This window comes from Typopeltis vanoorti, chromosome 13 (assembly GCF_054136105.1).
Source record: "Typopeltis vanoorti isolate ZY-2024b chromosome 13, IOZ_Tvanoo_1.0, whole genome shotgun sequence".
In the NCBI taxonomy this organism is placed as follows: Eukaryota; Metazoa; Arthropoda; class Arachnida; order Uropygi; family Thelyphonidae; genus Typopeltis; species Typopeltis vanoorti.
In genome coordinates, this window is record NC_143561.1 from 121,584,778 (window position 1) to 121,611,820 (window position 27,043).

The window sequence follows — 27,043 nt, forward strand, 5'->3', positions numbered from 1 at the left end:
ATTACTGTGTATCCTTCTCCTCTGTCCAAGGATGCAGTCACTTTATTGTAATAAGTAAGTAGATTACTAAAACATGATCTCCCTTTAGCAAATCCATGCTGTCCATCAAATATAATACCGTTGTTGTCAACCCAATTCTGGATCCTAGTTCTCACAAACTTCTCCAACAATTTAACCACAACACCTGACACAGAGATAGGCCTATAGTTTGATGCTTGAGTTCAATCACCTCCTTTATGAAGTGGCACAATCTTGCCCTCCTTCCACTCCTTGGGAACTTGACTGAGTGCAAAACTAGTATTAAAAAAAATATGTCAAAGCAAGTGTCAACTCCCTGGCATATTCTTTCAGAATACTTGGTGATATATTATCATGTCCCACACAGCCTTATTAACATCTAGTTTGTCCACTGCCCATAAACCTGTTGCTCACTTACAGTCAGTCTCTCCTCCCCATCATCAACTGCTCTCAATCTCTCCATGAAGTCACATTCACAAGATTGAAAGACCTTTATGAATGCTCATTAATTATCTAACCCACACATTCCACAACAGCTGTCTTTATACCATTTTCTCCAATCCATGTCATCCTTCCATAATCATTCTTTCTTTTGCTGGCTATATATTGAAAGAACTCCTTAGGATTCTTTTTGGCTTCATTAGCTACTGCTGTTCATACCTCTCTTTAACTACCCTCACCAACCAAGTCACCCTCCTTGCCTGGTCTTTGTAAACCTCATGGAATTGGTTATTTCTACTTCTCTTATGCTGCCTCCATAATGCCCTTTTTCTCTGTATAGCATGCTTAATCTCTTTATTCGTCCATCTCACACCTACCTTAATTAACCTTCTCACCCTTGGAATGCACGTAGACATTGCATCTACTAGAAAGTTTTTGAAAATTTCCCCAGCGGAATTGATCTCTTTTCCAACTAACTCCTCATTCCATGCTACATCCACAAGCTGTCTCCTGAGCTATTCATAATCACCCCCTCCCCCCTTGTAGTTTCACATATACCCTTTTCTCACAGAGGTCCTCACACTGCTGGAAACCACCCAGGTAATCTGATATGAGATATGAGAGTGACCTCATAGTCATTCTCACCAATTGGTGGATGATTTGACACCTCATTTATAAGTACATCCTCTGATGAGATGACCAAATCTAAGACCCTCAATCATCGCATGCCCTCTGTTACATACTGTCTGAGGTAGTTATTCCGCAAAAACTCAAGAAACTCTTTTTCTTTAGTTCCAGTTGTGATTTCATCATTCCAGTCTATATTGCCATAATTAAAATCACCCATAATGATCACCCTTTTCTTATTAGCTTTTCTAATTTGATAATACATTTAATTATCACCACCATCCACATTAAATGGTCTATAACAACATCCAACCTAGTATTTGATTCCATTCACCTCTACCTCACACCACACTGCCTCAAAACCACTGGCACTATTTCCTTCTTGCATCTCTACTTTGTATGGACATCTCTTTCTCTATCATCTATAACACTCCCTCTCCCTTTTTACCCCTTCTATCCTCACGAAACATATTATACCCTTCCATCTCTATTCTTATCAAAATGTTGTCCTCTTCCAACCATGTCTCACTTATTCCAACAATCTTTGGGTTAATAGACGCAATTAGTGCAACCATTTCATCTGCTTTGTTTCTTATACTTTTAGCATTTGTATACAAACACAACAGCTCATTTCTGAGTCTTCAACTAGTTCCACTGATACCACTCATTCGATGTGATTTCTCCATGCGTGACTGGGGCTATTTCCCTTTCTGCTTATTCATTTTAGAACCCTTTTCAATTTCAACTGTTTCCTCTTGATCCCTGGTCATCCCATTCATTTCCTGTCTACACATGTTCTCACATCTTCTTGAAGCATCCATCTTTCTCACGTTGTGTATCACTGTCCACCCTGAGCCTCCCCATTTCCCTTCCTCTTGCACACCCATTCTCTCATTTTCTATACTCATGCCATTCACTCCCCCATTCATAACCACCTCTTCAATCTCTCCTGTCTTACTCTCCTGCTCTTCCACATCACTTCCCACTTGATTTGACTCATTCTCTCTACTCACTGTACCTTCCAGCAGCAGTCTCTCCAAGCGACTCACACCATAACCACTCAAATGCAGTCAATTGCTCCCATACAGTTCACTTCGTCCTTCAAACTCATTCCACACATTAACAAACTGTACTCCCTTCTCCTCACACATTTCAGCCAACATATCATTGATAATCCTTGCTCTCTGCCTATTCTCACCAGTCATACCGAGGCAACATGCTTACTACCCTTCCTGTCACACTATTCTCTTTTATCCTTGTAAGCAGCCTCCTGATATCCATTCTGCTGCTCTTTGTCCTCTGTCAAATCATTCGTACCTATTAAAACCATCAACTCCTTTGCTTGCTCCCTCCTCAATGCCTCAATCACTCTACTCATTTTACCTCTTGGAAAACATACCTTGTGCATCCTATCATCCAGTATACCTTTAATAATGGAGTCATCATACAACGCTACTCACTTGTATTTCGTTAAGTCTTTCATGCCATATGATTTGTTTTAATTGTTTTTACCCTAATTTTCTTAATTTCATTCCGCATCCATTTCGTGTCTTGCCTCATCCAATCCAATTCAACTTCCGAATCTCATGTCACATTCTCTCTATCATTCAATCTTTCTAATTTTCTAACTCTCAACCCCTTCTTCTCACTTTCACTCTCATTCATTCTTTTGAGTTTCCGTACTTCCTGCCCATACATTATTGTCCATCTTTCGCTATTATTCATTCTTTCATTTTTTTCTACTTTCGAATCTTGTGTCATGCTATTTCTGGTTTCATTTGTACTCTTAATTACGTTTCCTTCCGCCACTCTCACCTCACTTTCATCCTTTTTAACATCCGTTTCAGTTTTCAAATCACTCGTTTTCTTTTTTTTTTTTGATTTTTTAACATTTTTTCGCCTCTTTTTCACACCATCCTTCTCTTTCGAACGTGCACTCATTTTCTCTATGACATTGTTGCTACTAACACTTTCTGTCATCAATTTCATATTGGCATTCATCAAATCCTCGTTCAGGTCACACTTTGCACACACCCTCGTTCCATCTGCCCTAAACATCCACAAATCATTTATGTAATCGAAAGAATACATATAGCACACCTCATATTTAACAAAACAACTGAAGTCTAAGTTAAAGTCATGGAATGACAAAGCTGCCGTCATGTTTCCTGTGCCAGTTACTACTCTAAGGTCTAATAATAATGAGTTTATAATTACGTTTCAGTGAAATATCCCACACACTAATAACACTAGTAGCTCACAACTTTTATAGCAGCTCTTACTCAAACAAATACTCATATACAATCAATTATTTCAAGAAAAACTTATCGCAATCCGGAGCTCTTCTTACACACATCTGCCATGCTTGCCTCACGAGCGCCCTCGAAATTTATTATGCCCATTAATTTTCTGTCATATATCCTCAGTCTGATCTTTAGAGTAAGGATACTTGGTGGAATCAGGAACATCAATACAGTGTATTGTGCCAGTTATTTATCTTGTATTTCTTGATTTTTAAGGCACCGAGATCATACTTTTCTATGTTTACAGGTTTCATTGTTTTCTTTAATTTTATTTCTGCTTTAATGACCACAGGGTTGTGGTCTGATCCAATATCAGACCCTGGGTATGTTTTGTCTTGTAAGATGTTATTTCGGAATCTTTTTTTAATCATTATATAGTCAATCCGGTTCCTATAACTTTTTCCGGAATTTTCCATATGTAAAGTCTTCTAGGAAGTTGGTTAAATAAAGTATTTGTTATTACCAGATCATTTTCTTCACAGAACTGTATTAATCTTTCTCTTTTTGGATTTCTATGTCCCAAGTCTTGGTTTCCCATGCAGGAAGAGATCTTTTCTGAACCTACTTTAGCGTTTAGATCTCCCATAATTATAATTATGTCATCTGATTTTGTGTTGTTAAGTGCATTTTGAATGCTTTCATAGAAAGGTTCCACATCTTCATCTGGGTAATCAGAAGTTGGTGCATACATTTGGACGATAAAAATATTAAAAGGTTCAGCTGCAGTTTTTAATGCAATTACTGTGTCACTTATGGGCCGAAATCAAAGTAAGTATTGGACAATCTTATTTTTTAGTACAAATGCTACTCCATTCTGAATGTCAATTTTCATTGCTTCAGGTTTTTGTCTAAAGTTATCTAACTTCTCAGCTTCATATAAAGTCCTTATATTCCAAGTTGCAAGAATTAAGAGTAGATTCTTGGTTTTCACATGTGAAGGATCAGGAGATACCCTCCCAGAGGGTTTAAGATAACTTCATATGCTATTTTCATAGTATCTGTCTTACATTCCCCAGTTTCTTTCTCTTCTTCTGTGTAATGTTTCCAAGAGACAAAAGTTGCAGAGGGTCCAACCCTGTCTCTATTGATTAAATCTGACATGGTTCTCTGATTCATGGCTTACTATGGAAGGTTACGTGGCGAGGTTCCTGTCTCTTCCATGGTGACTGGCCACATCTCTGTTTTGTCTCGGAGCGCGCCCGGACTATGTCACATAGTATGGGCACATAATTTCCCTTTTACTGGCAAAATGATTCGAAACTATAATAATTCTTTTCTGTTTCACTGGAGGGAATTTAAAGAAATTTGGTCTATAATGTAGTTCAATTAAAATTTAAAAAAAATTATTCATCAGTGAGTCTTGAAAGTAACCTGTTTAGAGTTGCATTTTTGTTGGTCCATCTGAAATGAAAACTGAAGCAACTTTAATGGAAATTCTACATACCAGATTTCATTAAATTTCATCCAGCCAGTGAAAAATTATTATTATAATTTCAGATCATTTTGCTAGAAGAAATCTGATTGAAACCAAAGTTGATGCTCATCAATATATTACTAGAATATGTTCAGTATAAATTTTCTAGTGACCAATAAATGCCAAATTTTATTAAATTCTATTCATCCAAAGAGGAGCACTGCAATTGTAACACATTTTGCTTTGTGTCCCTACCACATAGGGTGGTCTCTTTTGGTGGAGAAGACCATGCAGTAATTTTTCTTTTTTCTTATACCTTGCATGTTAGCAAAATAAAAATATAAAAATATTATAAAGACTGATGAAATGATCATACTTATTTAGCAGTAAACTAATATTAGGCATCGCTAATACAGAACCTAAGTATAAAAATGAAAAAGGAAAAAAATAAAAGTAAAATCTCTACCTGGAATGCCTGGAATTCCATCAAAACCCCTTGTTCCTTTTTCACCTGCAAGTCCAGGTAAACCTGGAAGTCCTGGCTCTCCTCTCTCTCCTTTCTCTGCCCTTTCTCCTGAAAAGAAATAACAAACATATATATAATAAATTTAGTTTAATCCTTTATCCAAGTGTGAGCAAACAAAGTTTGCGCCTGAAAATATCTTCAGGACTGGGGTAAGGTAGTACAACACCAGGCAACTCGTAGCAAAGGTGGACCAAGCTAACATCCCTCCTACCTCAGTAACTCCCATAATGCAAAATACATCTCCTTGTGGATATGTATAATGTTATGCATTAAGGGAAATGTCACTACCCAGACTAGTTTAGACTTTATTGAGGTCTCTTCAGTGGGAGCCAGGCCCAGAAGTGGAGATACCAGGCAGAAGCAATGGCGAGGTCATCTTTACCTATAGGAGTTGCCAAAAGGTGTGCCAACTTTTTATTAAATACTCTGAATTTCTCTAAATCCAGAGTAATTTAATAAAAAGTTGTTATTATTATTTGACACCTCCAGAGAGTCCAAGGACTCATTGAGGGAGGGGACAATAAACTGCTAAAGTCCTCATGTTTATTGTAGTTGTATTTTTTATTTATTTATTTATTTTTATCGCTAGAGATCAGGCTAAGAAAAAGGATTAATTAACTACGTAGATTTAGTTTACCGGTATACAGGGCTAGAGCATGTAGCTTGGTTCCTTATACACATGTATCCTTCTGATGATGAACTCGATACAGGGGTCGAAACGTTCAAGTGTTATTTTATTAATAATTAATAAAATAATCTTTTCAACACGTGTTTTTGTGTCCCTAAATTAATAAATATGAATGTTGATAACCTTAAAAGGAAAAAAATTTTAATATCAAGTTTAATACCATTTTCCTTCATAATGTGATCCATATAGATGATGAATAACAGTGGAGATAATGTTAGCTCCTGTCTTCCACCTGATTTAATATCAAACCATCTTTCTGTATCTCCTTCAATTCTGACTGCTGACTTAAATCTCAAATATATATTAAGTATTGCATGATATAATGTCCAATTTTCACCATATTACTGCATTTTGAAAAGCTTTTCTCTTGACACCTTGTCATAGGGCTTTTCCACAACAACAAAATTTAAATATGGATCTTTGTTATAATCATGACTTTTTCTCTGTTTATCTTAAAGGGAAAGTTTGATCCTGACAACCTCTATTTGACCTGAGTCAAATATGTTCTTCTCCATGTTCCCTTCCACAACTTTTCATAGCTGTTTATCAAGTATACTTGCAGAAATTTTACCAGGAACACTCATCAGGGAAATTCCTCAATAATTCTCACATACAATTTTATTTCCAATTTTACAGATGGTACTATAAGAGCTCTACTCCAATCAACCAGAATTCAACCAGGTATTTATCCAGCTGTTCTTAATTATAAAGTGCAGCCACTATATAACTTTTATACCTTCATATTTGAGGTATAATATCAAATGCCTTTATGTACAATATCATCTACTCCAGCTGCTTTTCCATATTTCAGGCTTTTGATTGTTTCTTCTACTTCAAGAATACATACTCAATACATACTCAAGTATTGAGTATGTATTCTTGACTGTATTCCTGTTGAGTGTTTTCTACCATCATGCAGTTACTGCTTGTTTCATCTAGCAATCTTTTAAAGTAATTACTCCAGACATCTAGAATATCTTTAATTTCAGTCTTCATGTCTGCTCTATAATACTTGATTGCTTTTACAGCACTCTTTCCTACATTTCTAAGCTCTTTTTTTTTAATAGCATCCATAATATTTTACCACTTTCGGATATTCATTTTCTATTTTCTTACCAAAGTCTCCCATGACTTTCATTTACTTAGTTTTTACAGTACTTTATTATTATTATTATCCAGACCTCCATGGAGTCAAAAGACTCATCATGAGAGGTCCTTCCTAAGAAACACAAAGTCTATCAAGACTCATCGAGGGGAGGGTCCCCCCTAAGAAACACAAAGTCTATCATACCACTCCTTAAACTCATTGACCGTTCTCGTTTTCACCACTCCATTAGGCAATGCATTCCATGGTTCAACCACCCTCCATGCAAAGCAACTACTTCTCACCCTCTTGTCATTTACTTTCTAATATTTTTCTCTGTATTCTCTAAGATAACAAACTCATTTACTTGGAACTTCCTATATGCTTTTTACTTTTTCTTGACTGCCTCTTTAACTTTTCGAGTCCACCATGGAGTTCTAATTTTTCTCTTTGTGAATAACTTCACCACATGCCTCTCTGGCTGAATCAATCAATCAATGTTTTCTTCAGTATTTACTACTGAATTTCCAAGGATTGGCTCTTGTTTTCAAACTCTTTCATCTTTTCTTGAATGATGATTATATATTTGAGTCTACAGTTCACCTCTGAAAACTGCTCAACTTTCGTTTGCTTTAAAACTTTATTTGACAAGTTGTGGCTATGGCTATGGCAATTAAGAGAGGTGAAAGGGTGGATGAGATGATTGTGGTGGTGTAAATAGGGCAGCGAGAGATATGAGATTCTTGCTTGAGGCTGTATGAAAGAAGACACACAGAGGAAAGATAGTGTGTGTGTTGCCTAGGTATGATAATGTCGAGCTGAGCAGAAGAGCAGTGATATTGAATGGCATAATAGCGAGAATATGTCAGAAGAGAGGATTCAAATATGTAGATGCGTGGAGTGCGTTTGAGAGCAGAGAGGAATTGGATGCGAGAGACCACCTGCATTTGAATGAGGAAGGACGTAGGCATCTGGAGTGATTGCTGTTATGAACGAGTCAGTCAGTCATCAGGTAACGCTGAGCCCAGTGGAGTTTAGAGGGGATAATGCTGGGTATAGAAACAATAGCATTTTTATGCTTTATACCAATGCCAGGAGTATGCGGAATAAGGGAGGCACTGATAGCATCAGCCTGGCCAAAGATTATTGGGGATCACAGAGACATGGTTGACAGAAGAAGATATAATAACAGGAATAGAAGTTGCTGGGTACAGCATTTTTCGGCAGGATAGGAAGGGAAAGCGTGGTGGTGGTGGAGTACTGCTTATGATAAGTGATGACCTATGTCCTCTAAGAGTGGAGGCTTTGGAAGGCTGTGACACTAATGATTTTGAAAGCATATGGTGTGAGGTGGAGGTGAGCAAGACAGGATATTTATTGGGGTGTTGCTACAGATCAAGGAGCACAGAGGGTGGGGACCAGGAGATGTTGAGACAGTTGAGTGTGGCAAGTGCAAGAAAAATGATTGTTATGGGAGATTTTAACTACAGCAGTATAGATTGGGGAAAGGAAGATGCATGTAGCAATAAGAGAATGGAATTTCTAGAATTCTTGAGGGACAAATGTCTTAGGCAACATGAATTTGGTTATACCATCAGATTAGTTGATAATAAATGAGATGACATCTCTCCCACCAGTTGGAGAGAGTGACCATATGGTTTTGACTTGGAAAATGAATAGACATGCAGGAGTATCAAAGAGACAGGAACGTATGTGGAATCATAAAGCTGGTGATTATAATACTCTTAGACATCAACTTGGGGAAGTTTTGTGGAGGGAGGAATTGGAAGGCCGGGATATCATTAGTGCTTGGGAAATTGTGAAGGAATATTTGTTAGCAGGAATGGTTAGCTGCATTCCACGAGTGAAGAAGAGGACACAATTTGGAGTAAAGTGGATGCAAACGATATTAAACAGTAGATACATGTGAAAAAGAGGCTATGGAAGAGATATAAGGAGACAGGTGAAGAGAAGATGCATGAAGAATATAAGACCCAGGCCAGAAGAGTGACTAGTATGGTAAGGAAGGTGAAACTGGAATATGAGAAAAGATTGGCCCTTAGATCCAAGGAAAATCCTAGGAAATTTTTTAGCTATGTGGCCCAGTAGAAGGAGAAATGACTGTGGAAGAATGATATTGTGGGATAAAAATGGGAATAGAGTGACTGATGCAGAGGACATAGTGGAATTGTTCAATGAACACTTAATTGGAGTATTTCATCCTGGAGGAGTCAATTTGAATACTAGAAGGGATAGGGCAAGTTCAAGGTTTAGAGGTGCAGGAGGAAAGTGTGTTCCACATACTGAGTACTCTGGATGTTAGTAAAGCTGTGGGACTGGATGGTATTTCACCAAGAGTTTTGAGAGAATGTGCTAAGGAACTGATTGACCTGGCTTTTCAATGAAAGTCTGGCTGCAAGAAAGTTACCCATGGAATGGAAGGAAGGTAAGATAGTGCCCATTGCATAAGGGTGGAAGCAGACTGGAAGTGTCTAATTATAGGCCAGTTTGTGTCTTTGCATGGAGGGTGGTTGAGGCATGGATTTTCAACACTCCATCGTGCACTGCCTGATGGAGTGGTAAGAGTGAGAACTGTCAATGAGTTCAAGGAATGGTATGATAGATTTTGTGTTTCTTAGGTGGGGGACCTCCCCTCGATGAGTCTTGATAGACTTTGTGTTTCTTAGGAAGGACCTCCCACGATGAGTCTTGATAGACTTTGTGTTTCTTAGGAAGGACCTCCCACGATGAGTCTTTTGACTCCATGGAGGCCTGAATAATAATAAAAACTAGAGAGGATAGGATGAGATATCAAACTAGTGCATTGGATTGGAGATTATCTATCTGATAAGTATCAAAAAGCTGTGTATGAGGAAGCAATATACCTGAAGAGAAAGGTCACTAGTCTTATGCCTTAGGGGTCTATTTTAGGGCCACTGCTGTTTAACATGTAAATGATATTGCGAAGATTTGGATGGGGATGTTCCATTGTTTGCAGATGAGGCAAAGTTGGGATAAACTATGAGGAGCAGAAAAGATGTTGTGGCCTTACAAAAAGACTTGAATAGATTGAGTGAATAAGCACGAGAATAGGGATGCAAATTCGATGTTGCAAAATGTAAGGTTTTAAAATTTGCAAAACAAAGATGGATGGGATGTAGAATTTACTCCTGGTGGAGTTATATTATTGAAAGTGGAAGAAATAAGAGATTTTGGGTGATGCTAGATATGGATTTAAAATTTGGAGGACACACTGCCAAAATTGTGAAGACAATGCAACGAATTCTGGTAATGATGCAGAAGACACTGACTTGTAGACATAAAGAAATTCTTGTTCCATTGTATAAGGCCTTGATTAGGCCACATATTGTCTACTTTGCACATATTTGGTTTTCAAAAGTACGAGGAAGTGTTGGAAAGGATCCAGAGGCGATTGACTAAGGTGGTTTCTGGTCTCTGGTACGTTGAATATGAGGAAAGGTTGAGAAGGTGTAATTTACATTGTGGATAGGAGGAAGAGGAGGGATGATATGATAGAGATGTATGAGTTGGTAAGGGGTTGTTATGGATCAATGTTGAAGAGGTTTTTCATAAAATGAGAATGTGGTGTGTGCAGAGAATTTGAATGTGTTTAAGGTATAATAAGCTGTGTTTGACAAAGTGACCTCCTAGGTGAGTCTTTGACTCCATGGGGTCTTAGGATAATAATAATAATATCTCGACAGGTTTGGATTATTGACATCACTTTACCCAGTGATAACAACATTAACAATAAAGAATTAGAAAAAATTACTAAATATCGAGATCTGGTAATCAAATTTTGCAGGATGTGGATTAAACACACGAAAGTCACCCCAACAGTTATCGGTTTAGAGCAATTTCAAAGAAGCTATCCAACTATTTAGATGAATTAAATATCAGGGAAGTGAACACATATCTACAAAAAATGCCATTACTTGGAACACACCATATTTTATGATGCCACCTGACAGACTATTCTTGGATTCTTGGGTAGAATCTGAATTGCTCTGCATCATGAGTCAAATTATTGTCTGAATGTTTTTTTTTTTGTTGTTGTTTTTTGTTTTGACTTTGAATCAATTATGTGAATAAAGTAATAATAATAATAATGTCCTGAACTGAAACCCAGCAGATACTTATTATTATTGTTATCAGCTTTGCTCTTTTCACCAAATTTTCCCAAACAATTCTATATGTCTAGTAATGATTTCCTACTCTACTGTTTAGATCTACAAGAAGGATCAACTTTTCCTTTTTTGTTGTGTTAACTGCATTATCCACTTCTTCCCTAAGTGGAACCTTCCGTGGGACCATAGGCACAATGTCTCATTGTCCTGTTCCCAATTTTGATTCCAACTCAGGCTGCTTGCCATTCGAGAAGATTAAGCTCTTATTTAGTGTTGAATACTGTAGCTACTCTTTTTCCTTGCTTGTTGTTGCCTGAATATGATATCTTGCATTTGTTGCTTAAAAAGACTTGACCAATTTTTTTCTACTACATTGATATTATTATTATTATTATTGATTCATGATCTCACCAATCTATTGCAAAATGCATTCCATGGTTCAACAAAGAAGTGGTTCCATGCAAAGAAACCACTCCCTACACTCTTGCTGAAGACCATCTGACAGGAATAATCCATTATTCCTTCCCCTTGTTCCACCAAACAAAAGACCTCCCTAGTTTCAATCCTGTAACTACCTCTCATCAATTTAAAAGTCTCAATCATATCACCTCTCCTTCTATATACCAAGCTCTGCAATCCACATTCCTTCAGTCTATCCTCATAGCTAACATTGTACAGTGCTAATATTATCCTGTTATCCACCTCTGCATTCTTTCTAAGGTTAATTTCTTCCCTTCAAAATACTGGGGACCAAATTTGAGCACAATACTCCAGATGTGGTCTGATCAGGGCTTTATACAATGGAATGACAACTCTTTTATCTCTGTTGGTCAACATCCTTCTCAGTATTGCAGTAATCCTCTAGATTACCTTCACCACATTTGCAATATGTTTCCTGAATTTCAGGTTTCAATCAATCCAGTAGAGTTCCTCCAACCGAGTATGGAGCCTGTCATCAATGTATCCCAAACTTCAAGACTTTACATTTAGCTGAATTAAACTGAATTAAAGGATTCCTTAGGATTTTTCTTGGATCTCAGAGCCAATCTCTTCTGATATTCAAGTTTTGCCTTCCTTATATACACCCACACATTCATTTTCTATCTGTCCGTTTTATGCAAATCCTATTGAATGGGCTACCACATCTGCACGATTACTAATAATCCTTCCCAGCTTCACATCATCTACAAACAATAGAATATCTCTCTGCAATCCATTGACGATGTCATTGATATAAAGGTTAAACAATACAGGTCCAAGTACTGAGCCCTTTGGGATCCGACTCATAACCTTCTGCTTCCTTAATATCACTCTCTCATACACAACCCTCTGATACCTATGAGACAGCCAATACCCTAAATTCACTAATTTAATATACAAAATCATCTGCTCTAAATAAAATATCAGATAATGTGTGGCACTCAAATCCTTTTGTAAAATCCAAGAAAATGGCAGAACATGCCTTTCCCTCATAAACTACTCTTGTCACTTTATTATAAAAGGCAATTAAATTGCTTAAACAAGAGCACCCCTTAACAAGTCCATGCCTACTCTTACAGATAACATTACCCTCTTCTGCCCAATGCTGTAAATGATCGCTCACTAATTTCTCCAAAATTTTAACAACTACTGATGAAATACAAACTGATCTTTAGTTTGACACTTCCATTCTACTGCCACCCTTATACAATGGCACTCTTTTACCCTCCTAACAATCTTTCCTATGGTCAGACTCTCACTAAAAGGCCAGGTCAATGCAATTGCTTTATTGACATCCAGAGTAATCAGTATTTGAAACACACTCTCTTTCTGCACTTTTAAATCTGCCCCATCCCTCTAGTATTAAAAATTACTTCTCCAGGATGAAATACCCTGATAACTTGTTCACTGAATAGCTCCACCATGTCCTCTGCGTCAGTCACTCTTTTCCCATCTTTGTCTAACAATGTCCTTCTTCCACGATTATTCCTCCTCCTACTGACCACATAACAAAAGAATTCCTTAGGATTTTTCTTGGATCTCATAGCCAGTCTCTTCTCATATTCAAGTTTCGCCTTCCTTATCATACTTATCACTTCCTTATCACTTTGCGAATAGCTATCACCAATATAATAAAATTAGACATATCTGCAACCGCAAGGAGATGTGTTTTGCATTATAGGAGATACTGAGATAGGAGTGTTGGTATCTTGCTCCACCTTTGCAACGAGTTGCCCTGCTGTTGTACCACCTTACCCCAGTCCTGAAGATACTTTCAGGTGCAAACTTTGTTTGCTCACACTTGGATAAAGGATTAAACTAATTTTATTATACTTTAACCAAGTGAAAAATAAACTTTCAACAGCTATCACCAAGTCCTCTGCCATTTAAGGAATACATTTTACACACCATACAATGGGATTTTGTAGTATGCAGTGCTTGCGGTATGTATACATCTTGGCAGTTAGAAATGTGGCAGGTGAGAGACAAGAGAGTGCATGCCTGTGTAAAATGTAGAAAATGGGGAGATCATTTTTATTTAGAAATTAGCATAAGGAAACTCAGCTGCATTAAGTCAGAAATGGGTGAATATCAACCCAGAGAGACAGACAAATAACATGATTGAGGGTGAGGAAAATGAGTGGTATATGAATGAGAATATAAAAGTAGGGTGTGAAATAGATTTGAAAGATGGTGTCGATCGGAAGGATGAATGCCAAGCAAAAAAAGGTAGCTTGCAGAAAGAGATAGATGCGTTGAAAGAAAAAGTGGAATGTATCAGGAATGAGTTGAGAAGAATGAAAGAAGAGATTAGAAAACTGAAAGCAAGGAATGTGAAGTGAATCAGAGTAGGCATGAGAGAGAGAGAGTTATGGGAATGATAGAAAAGGAGAGAATAGGAGAACCAATGAAAGAGGCAATGAGAGAAAGGCGAAGCAATGCAGGAACCAGAGCTGGAAAGATGACAGGATGACAAATAGGTAGGAGAACAAGAGGGGAAAATCTCAGGGGAGAGAGAGAGAGAGAGAGAGAGAGAGTTAGGGATGCAGGTGAGGAACAAACAGAGTGGTAAGAGGTGTGATGTGTGGAGACACAGTGATCTGTGGTGTGCAAGACAGAATGCTAGATTGTCTGCCTGGAGAAATGATAGTGTGACTGTGGCAATTAAGTGAGATAAAAGAGTGGATGAGATGATTCTGATGGAGGGCATAAATGACTTGAGAAGCAGTGTGAATCGAGCAGTGAGAGATCTGAGGTTTGTGCTTGAGGTTGCATAGAAGATAGAGGGAAGATAGTGAGTGCATGACCCAGGTATGATAATGCAGAGTTGCAGAGAAGATCATCAGTAATGAATAGTATGATAGGCAGAATGTGTGAAAAGAGAGGTCGATTACATGGATGCATGGAGGGCATTTGAAGAGAGATAGGAACTGTTTGTTCCTTTCTCTCTTCAAATTTCTCTCAAGTAACTATAGGAATAGTCACTTGAGAGAAGGCGGAATACATCGAATAATGAGAAATCCAGTGGAGTTTGGAGGAAATAATGATAAGGATACAGGTAGTGACAGTTCCTTGATGATTCTTTATACAAATGCCAGAAGTATCCAGAATGAAGGAGATGAATTGGTGGAGCTCATAGCATCAGCCAATCCAATGATTATTGGGATCACTGAAAACATGGTTGACAGGAATAGAAGTAGCAGCATATAGCATTTTTTGCCAGGATAGGAAGTGCAAATATGGGTGGAGAATTGCTTATGATAAGTGACGAGTTGTGTCCTCTCAGAGTGAAGGATTTGAATTGCAATGTCGCTACTAGTTTTGAGAGCATATGGTGCTAGGTGGAAGTAGGCAGGACAGGATATTTAGTGGGGCATTGCTATAAGCCAGTGAGAATATAGGGTGAAAAGCAGGAGATGTTGAGGAAGTTGAGCTTGGCAAGTACAAAAATATGATTATTATGGGAGTCTGATTATAACTGAGATGAAATCTCTGCCCTAATTGGAGAGAGTGACCATGTAGTTTTAACTTAGAAGATGACTAGACATGCAGGAGTATCAAAGAGAAAGAAATGTATGTGGCATTGATAAGGCAGCTGATTATAATATTCTTAGAAATCAGCTTGGGGCAGTTCCATGGATGGAGGAATTGGAAAGGCAAGATATCATCACTGTTTGGGAACTGGTGAAGGAATATTTATTAGAAGAAATGGCTAGTTACATACCATGAGTGAAAAAGAGAACACACAATTTGGTGAGAATGGATGATAAACAATATCATATGGGAACTGCAGGTAAAAAAAAAAGGTTATGAAGATATATAAGGAGAGGGGTGGAGTGCAGATGCATGATGAATATAAAATTCAAGCCAGGATGCTGATTAGTATGATAAGGAAGGCAAAACTTGAATATGAGAAGAGATTGGCTATGAGATCCAAGAAAAATCCTAAGGAATTCTTTTGTTATGTGGTCAGTAGGAGGAGGAATAATCGTGGAAGAAGGACATTGTTAGACAAAGATGGGAAAAGAGTGACTGATGCAGAGGACATGGTGGAGCTGTTCAGTGAACAGGTTATCAGGGTATTTCATCCTGGAGAAGTAGTTTTTAATACTAGAGGGATGGGGCAGATAAAGACCTTTATCCAAGTGTGAGCGTGTTGCACCACCTTACCCCAGTCCTGAAGATACTTTCAGGTGCAAACTTTGTTTGCTCACACTTGGATAAAAGATTAAACTAAATTTATTATATTCTAACTAAGTGAAAAATAAACTTTCAACATCTTTCTCTAAATCCAGAGTAATTTATTAAAAAGGTGGCACTCCATTTGGCAACTCCTATAGGTGGAGATGACCTTGCTAATGCTTCTGGCTGGTATCTCCACTTGGGCCTGGCTCCCAACTGAAGAGACCTCAATAAAGGTCGAAACTAGTCTGGGTAGTGGCCCTTCCCTTAATGCATAACATTAGACATATCTGCAACTGCAAGGAGATGTGTTTTGCATTATGGGAGATACGGAGATAGGAGTGATGTTAGCTTGCTCCACCTTTGCAAGGAGTTTCCCTGGTGTTGTATCACCTTATCCCAGTCCTGAAGATACTTTCAGGTGCAAACTTTGTTTGCTCACACTTGGATAAAGGATTAAACTAAAATTATTTTATTATAATACTAACAAACTATACTAAAATATTACATTTAAGTACAAATTCTCCAAGTGCAAACTACCTACAGACTATAAGAGATAAATTATAATGAAATACTTATCTTTTGTTTGCTGCTACCTCATAGCATGTCTGACTATAACCTCGTCCTCCAGTACTTATCCAATTCTTCTGCTAGTTTCATTTCTTTACCATTGATATTTCTTATGTTGATAGTGTGAGTATGAGGAGGAGGATGATGGTTCACATGAAAATGTCACACAAATATATACGTATTTAAAAAATGCAAGATGTTACACACTGAGATGCAGAGAGATATAAGGCTTTACTATATTGGTGGAACTGTGTTTCAGGAAGTGGAGGAGCTTCAGAATCTTGGGGCAATGGTTGACAGTGAACTAAAGTTGGAAGGGCACACTGCAAGTTTTGCAAAGATTGACATGTAAGGATAAGGAGGTGGTGCCTCTATATAAGGCACTGGTCAGCCCATGCAGGGATTATTGTGTGCTCAGATTTCATTGCCTAGTTTTCAATGTGATTTGGAAATACAAGAGAGGTCTAAAGATGAATGACCAAAGTGATACTAGGGCTCTGGAGTGTTGGTTACAAAGAGTGGATAAGGGAATATTGATTGCAGAGTTTGGTGAATAAGAGGAAAAGAGGATATATGATAGAGAACTTCAAGTTTGTTAAGGGATTTTACCAGATTAATACAGAAGGAATTATAAAAGAGAAAGGACGATATGATGGGAACAATGAGAGTCCAGTTCTGGGAGTTGTATAAAGATTACACAACTTCCAGGTGAAGAAGGATGTGTGAGGAGTAGATTTTTTACTTGGAACGTTGTTCGTGAGCAAAATGCATTGTAAGAGTGCACATTGTGAATGCAGGGAGAATAAATAATTTCAATGTTCAATATGTTAGACATGTTGCTGCTCAAGTGGGTCTCCCACGATGAGTCTATTCATTCCATGGAGGTTATTCTAACAATCATACATGCCATAAATGTCATGTCATAAATATATATTTATGATATAAAAGTGAAATGAATTAAATACATTTGTCATTTTCTACATTTTATTCCATGTCACTTCTGCATTGGTGTTTTGAGCAATGGATGATTTAAACTGGTTCAAGGTTGCTTTAGACTGTGACATGTATTTTACCTGGCCTAAGCACATTTAAACACTGTGAGGTTTTATGTGATAAGGTACCTACAAAAAATAAACCCCATGCTCTGTGCTGATCTTCTTTTGAGATGATGATGTTTTCAGAATTTCATTTGTCACTCCTTCAGCAATACAATAGTGGAACCTGAATAGTTCCACTATTTAGAAGAAAGATGTCATTTTCATTAAACATATGCTCAACATAACCATGTAATTGCATTACAGCACAAACTATTGTGTGTTTAAGTTGCCCATAAGAAGAATGGATATGGGTACAGGAAGTAATAATAAAATGTCAGAAGGTATTTGTCGGAGTTATCTTAGAACTTAGTAGCAAGTATATGGGATATAATAAAGAATCTTGCTGATAAGGGAATGGCTATAGTCTCTAGAATAGTGTTAACATGTTCACACCAGGCACTGGAAAATCTGCATTGCTGCATACATACCCATGAGGCGGGACCTAACAAACATCTTGTCCTTCTGCCTTGCATATACATGGCAAGCATACTACTAATATTATTTTCATGATCTCCATGTGGTCATAAAACTCATCATAGGAGGGTATGCTAGACAAAACAAAATCCATCATACCACTCCTTAAACTCATCCACCATTTGCAATTTTACCACCTTTGCAGTCAATGCATACCATGCTTCTACCTCTTTCCATACAAAAAAACTTAATTCTTATCCAATTACTCATTATCCTTTTGTAACTTCCATGGATGGCATCTTGTCCTTGTTCCTTCTCCTTACTCTACCATATGAAAAATCTCCTCAGTATCAATCTAATAATAACCTTTTAAGAGCTTAAATGTCTCAATCATACCCCCCCCCCCCCCATTTATCTTCTGTCCACCAATCTCTGTAGTTTGCAATTTTTAAAACTGTTGCGTAAATCTGAGCGTATTGGATTGGATTATAAAATATTAATGTAGTTAAGAGGATGGTTGAGTGAAAGATATCAAAAAGTGGTATATGGGGGATGTGAGTCTGCAAGATTTAAGGTAACCACAAGGATTAGTCCTTGGCCCACTGTTATTCACTCTGTACATTAATGATATTGGGAAGGATTTGACAGGCGACATACAGCTATTTGCTGATGATCTAACGATAGTTAGGGTAATCAGGAATGCAGCTGCCATGTAGTACTTGCAGAATGATTTGAATAGGCTGGAATTGTGAGCATGGAAAAATGGATGTCAGTTCAATGTAAAGTCATGCACTTTGGCATGATTAGATATCCAATGTCATATTATATTGGGATTATTCTAGAAGAGACTGATCAGGCTGGGGTCTCAATGTGTTAGTAGATAGGAAGTTGAAGTTCAGGGGCTATGTAGCAAATACAAAGATTACAAATACAATTCGAAAGATTATTGCAATGCTGAAGCGAACCTTGACATGTAAAGATAAGGATGTCATTTTGCTTCTTTACAAGGCCTTGATAAGACTTCACATGGACTATTGTGTGTAGGTCTGGTCTCTTGGTTTTCATTGTGATTCTGATACAGTGGAGAGAGAGAGAGAGAAAGAGAGAGTGCAAAGGAGTCTTCATAATCAGGATTATGGAATACTGATTATGAAGGCATATTGAGAATTTGTAGACTGCAGACCACTAGCAAACAGGAGAAAGAGGGGGTAATATGATTGAGACAAACTTCTGAGTCATTCTTCTGATTCATTCTTAGCTTCCAAAGAGGGAATCTTTGGAAGCTAAGAATGAATGCTGCTAAGAAGGGAGTGAGATTTAGATTTTTCTCTCATAGGGTGGTGTGTGATTGGAATGGATTGCCATAGGATGTTGTGTGTGCAAGCAATGTGGATGAATTCAAGAACAAGTATGATAGCTGATGCGTGTAGTCATGTGGCTTTCCCCGATGAGTCCCTAACTTCCTGAAGATCTCTCTTAGTAATAATAATTATAGATTGTTGGAACTGTATCAGTAGTGACTTGAATGAAGAAAAGGCACCGAGTCTTTTTAAGACTTAAGAGATCATGGAAGTGATGTACTTGTGCAAGGCAAGTCCAAGTTGTGACCTAATCACAAAAGGAAAATTCTGACACTGACTGGAGACCAAAGATTATTAAAGAAAAGAAGTGAAGTAAAATCATTCTTGAGAAAAAGAAGACAGGATTATGTTTTTGTAGCACTGAAGTTGACAAGGTTAAGTTTTTCCACTCCCCACACCACCACCATTGAAAAGCAACGTGATATGTATTTAAGAAACTGGCTATGAAAAATGTTGAAGTTTTGAATGAACACTGCAGTATCTGGGAAATGAGCAAGAGGAGAAAATTTTTCTTACAGAACTACAGATAGATTTGAGGTTAGTAAGAGAAGGTAATTTGTAGAAAATATACGATATTTACACAGGTTGAAGAAGGTAAGCAAAAATGAAACCCATGGAGCACAACAGCATTTGTTACTAAATCTGAAAAGAAAGCTATTCACCCTAACATGTAGCGAGCAAGCTTGCAGGGATGGCTTCTTGTTCTGTCCTTGTCTCTCTCTCTCTCTACTCTACAAAAAATCTTCCACATTAATCTGGTAACAATCCCTAGCCAACTGATATGTCTCAATCATAACCCTTCTCTTTCTTCTATTTAGAAGGCTCTGCAAGCTGTATTCCTTCAGTCTCTCCTTGTACTTAAGAACCATCTCTGGACCATGTCCAACAGATCACCATCCCATTGATAACAAGGTGACACCCACGACCTTTATATTATCAGCATGGATTTGTTTTAGGTCATTGCTAAGGTGCACAAGTAACTAGCGTTAATAGCTAACAAAAGTCTCAGGGATCGATTTCTGACTCCTTATTGTTAGATAGTACCTATATTAATATCTGTAATAACCTGAGCAAAAAAAATCGAAATGAATTGGCAATATCAAAAATCCATTTGATAATTACTAAAAGCTTTCCTATTTTCAGTGGAGTCCTTCAGGGAAACTCAGTCATATCACCATATCTACATTTATTACTACATTTTCACTTAAAGGAAATGTGTGTGGAATAACTCTTGATGATTCAATAGACAAATCTGTATAAGTAGTCTCTTATGGTTAACAGATGTTGATGCACTAATCAACTAAAACATTCAAACTGCCCTCAACACTTACATATCTATGCAAAAACAGTATTTATTGGGAGGATAACAGTAAAGAAAAAAGAACCACAGTTCTAAAAAAAAATAAAAATAAAAAAACAGTTCTAATGTTAAATGACAATATAAAGTTAAATGAACAATTAGAGAAGATTTTCAATTCAATATAGAGGATTCTATATTTCTCTGAAAGAGTGAAGAAAAAACACAGTCCTCTTCAATTTCAAGAAATGTCATATTTATATATGGTACCTAGAGGTAGAACAACATCATCAGTAACTTCGAAACAACATGCATTCAGTCAAAATTAGAATATGCATTAGATAGTCATAAGCAGATCATCATATTTTGATATGTATGCTCAAGGATTGTACAGGATACTATGACAGGGCTACATGATTATGTATACATTTTTATTAATCTCCTAGCAACAATTTTCCTCCGAAGTAGTCCATTACTTATCAGCACTCCAACAGTGTCATATCTAATATTTTGGTCTTTGTTGCACTTCTGAATTAATCAATCCACATAAATCATGGCCATCCTCTGGGTCTGTCATATTATCATGAAACATCTGTTTTATTAACCACTCCTCTCCCTTCATAATCAAACTCTCAGATCCCTAACTTAAAACTGGTTTGAACAATGTCTTGTATACTGCAAGTTTAGTGTTTTGGATAATTTTTCGCTCATATTTCACATACATTTATTCAACTGGCTGCTCACCGTATTAGCTTTGCTTATTCTGTTGTCCATTTCCATATTAAATTTGCCATCTTCACTAAATGGCCCTTCCCATAATGCATAGCATTATTTTATTATTATTATATAACACCTCCAGGGAGTCCAAAGATTCATTGAGGGAGGGCACCTGCTCTACAACTCTCCGTCTTCATCATTCCAATCACCACAACACTTCATCTACACCAGTGCCATCTACTGACAACCACCAGCACTATTTTCACAGAAAATCACAAACATCCATGCCCACAGTGGGATTAGAACCCACAGCCTTTCAGCTGGAGAGCGGATATGTTAACCACTCGGCCAACCAGGCCACATCTGATTAGCCATTATGCACACCCGAAAGGATGCATGCTTTGCATTATGGAATATCAAGCCAATTAATGTAGTTGGTGGATTAAGTGGTGAAGATGGAGCTGTAGCATAGGTGCCCTCCCTCGATGAGTCTTTGGACTCCCCAGAGGTGTCACGTAATAATAATAATAATTTTCCAGAAGGGTAGAAATGTGCTGTTGTAGAGATATTCAAGAGGGTCCAGAGGCAAGTGACTAATACAATATCGGGACTTTGGAATACTGGCTATGGAGAGGTTGAAGAAATTTGGATTGCAGAGTTTGATGGATAGGAGGAAGAGAGGTGATATACTAGAGATATTTAAGTCAGTGAGAGGATTTTATCGGATTAATCCAGATGAGATTATGAAAAGAGTAGAAGGTGAGAGGAGAAGAACCGGAGGTCATTCCTGGAAGTTATGTAAGATTGTGATGAAGAGGGGGTGTGAGGAGTAGATTTTTTACATGGAGAATTGTCAGTGAATGGAATGTGTTGTTAATGCAAGCAGTGTTAAGGATTTTACGATTCTATTAAATAAATATGTCAGTTGAATGAACTTCCCACGATGAGCCTGCCGACTCTATGAAGGATGTAATAATAATATAGATGACAAATATTATTATTAACATTTGACCTCCATGGAGTCAGAGACTCATCGTGGGAGGTACTCACTATTCCATACAATGCTCATCCAACCGCATCTTAAACTGATTCAATGTGTTCACATCCACAACACACTCAGGCAATGCATTCCACTCATCAACCACCCTCCATGGAAAGAACCTGCTTCTCACTCCTTTGCTCACACCCTCGTTATACACTTTCCAGCAATGGCCTCTTGTTCAACTCCCCTCTTCCATTCTATGAAAAATTCCTATGATATCTACCCGATAACAACCCCTGACCAGCTTATATGTCTCAATCATATCCCCACCTCTTCCTCCTATTCACAAGGTTCTGTAACTTACATTCTCTCAATCTGTCCTTGTACTCCACATTCCAAAGACCACTGACTACCTCTGTGAATCTTCTCTGTACCCTTTCCAACATATCCTCATCACCATGAAAACACAGCGACCAAATCTGTGCACAATAATCCATATGAGGCCTGATCAACTCAAATCCCAAAACCTTATACAATTGAATCATAACCTCTATTTCTGCATGTCAGGGTTTTCTGCAACATTGTCATTATTCGATGTGATGTCTTCACAACTTGTGCAATATGGCCCCTGAATTTCAGGACCTTGTTCACCATCACTCCCAGATCTCTCATCTCTTCTACTTTTGTTAAAGTTTCCTCACCAAATGTACACTTTGCATCCCATCATTGCTTACCAAATCTCAAAACCTTACACTTGGCAACATTGAACTGACAGTTCCACTTACCTGCCATTTCATGCAATCTATTCAAGTCCTCTTGTAAGGCATTAACATCAGCCTGACTGTGTATTGCTCTCCCCAGCGTTGCATCATCTGTAAATAGCTGGATATCACTAGTTAAACCCAACCCAATATCATTAACATACAAATTGAACAACAATGGCCCCCAAAACTGATCCCTGCGGCACACCAATGGTGACTTTTCTCTTTCGAGATACTGTACCCTCATATACAACTTTCTGATGCCTATCCAACATCCTGTCATTGATCCAACACAGAAGTCTGTTATCCAATCCCATCTGTTTCAATTTATTTAAGAGCTTGTCATGTGGCAGTCTATCAAAAGCCTTTGCAAAATCCAAGTACACCACTGCATATGTGTACTATACAAGGTATTTGTCACCTTGTTATAGTACATAAGTTAGTGAAACATGATCTCCTCTTAACAAACCCATGCTGATAACCACAGAGAATACTGCTGTTATCAACCCATTTCTGTATCCTACTTCTCACCAATCTCTCCAGGACCTTCACCACAACTCCAGATATACAGACCAGCCTATAATTTGAAGCTACAGCATTATCACTGCCTTTATACAGTGGAATAATTTTACCCTCCTTCCACTCCCTTGGAACCTGTGCTGTTGCAAAACTCTTATTAAACAGGCAGGCCAATGCTACTGCCAGTTCCCTGGAACATTCCCTTAAGATGTGTGGTGATATGTCATCAAATCGTATCGCCTTATTAACATCAAGGTTATTTATTTCTTCAAATACCTCCTGCTCACTCACAATTAAGCTATCTTCTCCTAAGTCCTCTTAAGTTACTCATGATTCCACTCCTGATCAGGATGAAATACCCTTATAGATCACTGAATACCTCAACAATGTCTTCTGCAGCAGGTACCATTCTACCACTTTTATCCCTTAACTTCATCTTTCCATGTTTATTCTTCCTTCTACTTGCCACATATCTAAAAAAACTCTCTAGGGTTTTTCTTAGCCTGATTTGCCAATTTCTGCTCATACTACACTTTTATTTTCCTTACTGAGTCACTCTCCTGGCTTGTTCTTTATATTCTTCATGTGACTTATTACCATTAGTCATCTTGAACTTCCTCCAAAGCACTTTCTTTTTCCAGATTTCATGCTTAAGCTCCACATTCATCCATTTTACACCAACCTTATTCAGCCTTTTGGCCTTTGGGAGAATATGTAGAGTGATGTTAGATGTTTAGTGGAAACTAATGAAAGTGTGAGGGCGAATATCAGGAGGTTATTGAGAAGAGTGAAAGATAACAATGTAGTGGGAAAGGCAGTCAGTGTGTTGTTAGAGGTATGACAATGATGATGACAATAGCAAAGAGCCAAAATCATAAATGGTATGCTAGTGGAGCTGTGTGAAGAGAAGGGAATTCAATTTGTAGATGTACGGTATGTATTTGAGGGAGGAATGAAATTATACTGCTATGATGTTTGCATTTGAATGGCTTTGGAGTGTGCACTGGAGAAAGTATTGCTGGATGGAAGTACAGTGTGTGTGTGTGTGATGAATGCAAGAGGATAGAAGCAAGAGATGAAGTGAAAAGTCAGGAGTGTAGTATTGAAGAGTCAGAAGTGCTTGGCAATGAAAACCGTAATAGCATGAGAACTTGAATGAAAGATGAACCGGGAAAAAGAGGTGAGCCCAGGTGGACAGGGAAACCTAGCATAGGGAGAGTGGATGTCAAAAGTGCAGTGAATGTGTATATGAAGATGGAGTATATTGTGATATGGGTGGGAAAGTTGATACTGAGCAGATATATGTGATAAGTGGTGATAAAGGTGATTGGGCAGATGTGGTGTAGAAATCACAACCAACAAGTGGCATGGATAGGACTGGCTATAGACCAAAAATGAATTACTGTGTTTGTTTACAAATGCCAGAAGTATCAGAAATAAGGGAAATAAAATGGTTTCACTGATTAAGTTTATTCGCTCCAAAATCATTGGAATAAGTGAAAAATGGTTGAATGATGATGATATTCCAATGGGAATAGAAATAGAAGGATACGGTATTTTTCGCAAGGATAGAAAGGACCAGAGGGGGGGGGGGGCAGGGAGTTCTGATGATGATAGCAGGGGAATTATGTCCACATTACGTAGATATGAAAAAGAGAAATAGTGGCGATGATTATGGGGCAGTGTGACGTAACGTGGAGGTTGACAGGAAAACATATTTAGCTAGATGTTGCTATAGGCCAGGAAATGTGGAAGTTTGTGATGAAGAAATGTATAAACAACTTGGATTAGTGAACAAAGGAAGGACAGGGAAGATGCATATACAGTAGTGTACTCTGATTTTGCAAAAGCCTTTGATAGACTGCCACACAATAAACTCTTAAATAAATTGAAACAGATGGTATTGGATAACAGACATCTGAATTGGATCAGTGACTGACTGTCAGATAGATATCAGTAAGTGATATATGGGGTGTATAGTATCCTGAAAGAAGAAGGTCACTAGTGGTGTACTGCAGGGATCAGTTTTGGGACCATTGTTCAATTTGTATGTTAATGATATTGGGATGGATTTAACTAGTGATATGCAGCTGTTTCCAGATGATGCAAAACTGGGGAGAGCAATGCAAGTGGATGTTAAGTGGAGTCAAGTGGATGTTAAGTGGAGTCAAGTGGATGTTATGGCTTTATAGGAGGACTTGAATAGATTGCATGAATTGGCAGGTAAGTGGAACTGTCAGTGCAATGTTGCAAAGTGTAAGGTTTTGAGATTTAGTAAGCAACAATTGGATGCAAAGTATACACTTGGTGGGGAAACTTTAAAGGAAGTAGAGGAGATCAGAGATCTAGGACTGATGGTGGACGAGAACCTGAAATTCAGGGGACACACTGCACAACTTGTGAAGATGTCACATCAGATAATGGCAATGATGCAGAGGAATTTAAAAAAAAAAAAATTCACATTTCACATCTGTAGATGCTGTATGGTCGCTCCCATATCTCCCCATATTTTGGGAGTGATGCCTTCTGCTAGAAGAAGTGGTAGGTTCACAGATGTCCTTTCCACACAGAGTAAGTAAGACAATCACAAACATCCATGCCCATGGTGGGACTCGAACCCACAGCCTCTTGGCTGGGGAGCAGATATGCTAATCACTCTGACATCCAGTCTAGTGCAGGATCTTGATATGCTGAAACAGAAGTGGTTCTGATGCTATTGTATAAGACCATAATCAGGCCTCCTAGATTATTGTGCACAGATTTGGTCACTGGGTTTTCATGGTGACAAGGATATGTTGGAAAGGATCCAAAGATGATTCACAAAGATGGTCAGTGGTGTTTGGAATGTGGACTATGAGGACAGATTGAGAAAATGTAAGTTGCAAAGCCTTGTGAATAGGAGTAAGAGTCGGGGGGGGTTATAATTGAGACATATGAGCTAGTCAGGGGTTGTTGTCAGGTTAACATGGAAGAGATTTTTCAAAGAATGGGAGAGAGGGAAGGGTAGAACAAGAGGCCATTGCTGGAAACTGTATAAGGATGGTGTGTACGGAGGAGTGATGATCAGATTCTTTGCATAAAGAGTGGATGGTGAGTGGAATGCATTGACCGAGTGTGTTGTGAATGTAGACGCATTGAATCAGTTTAAGGCACAGTTGGTTGTTGCACCATTGGCAACAGTATACATCTCCCATGATAAGTCTCTGACTCCATGGAGGTCAAATGATAATAATAATATAACCAGTTGATGCTCAGATGACATGCCATCTAATTAGGTTATACCATCATAACATATGTCTTCTTTTTTCATTTGATCTCCTCATTTTTCTGTGTGGCGAGAACAATGTTGTTAACTTAAATGCTACAAAAATACAGTCCAGCCTTCTTACCCAGTTGTTCATACAAGATTAGATC

General features: G+C 38.0%; 1 protein-coding gene across 1 annotated transcript in view; it reads right to left on the bottom strand.

Moving 5' to 3' along the window:
- Col4a1 (Collagen type IV alpha 1) overlaps positions 1-27,043 on the bottom strand; it is a 903,940-nt gene that overhangs the window by 147,203 nt on the left and 729,694 nt on the right. Inside the window, exon 31 of the mRNA XM_090402880.1 lies at positions 5,270-5,377. Within this exon, the coding sequence (XP_090259006.1) occupies positions 5,270-5,377 (108 nt within the window). The remainder of the gene's footprint in view (positions 1-5,269; positions 5,378-27,043) is intronic.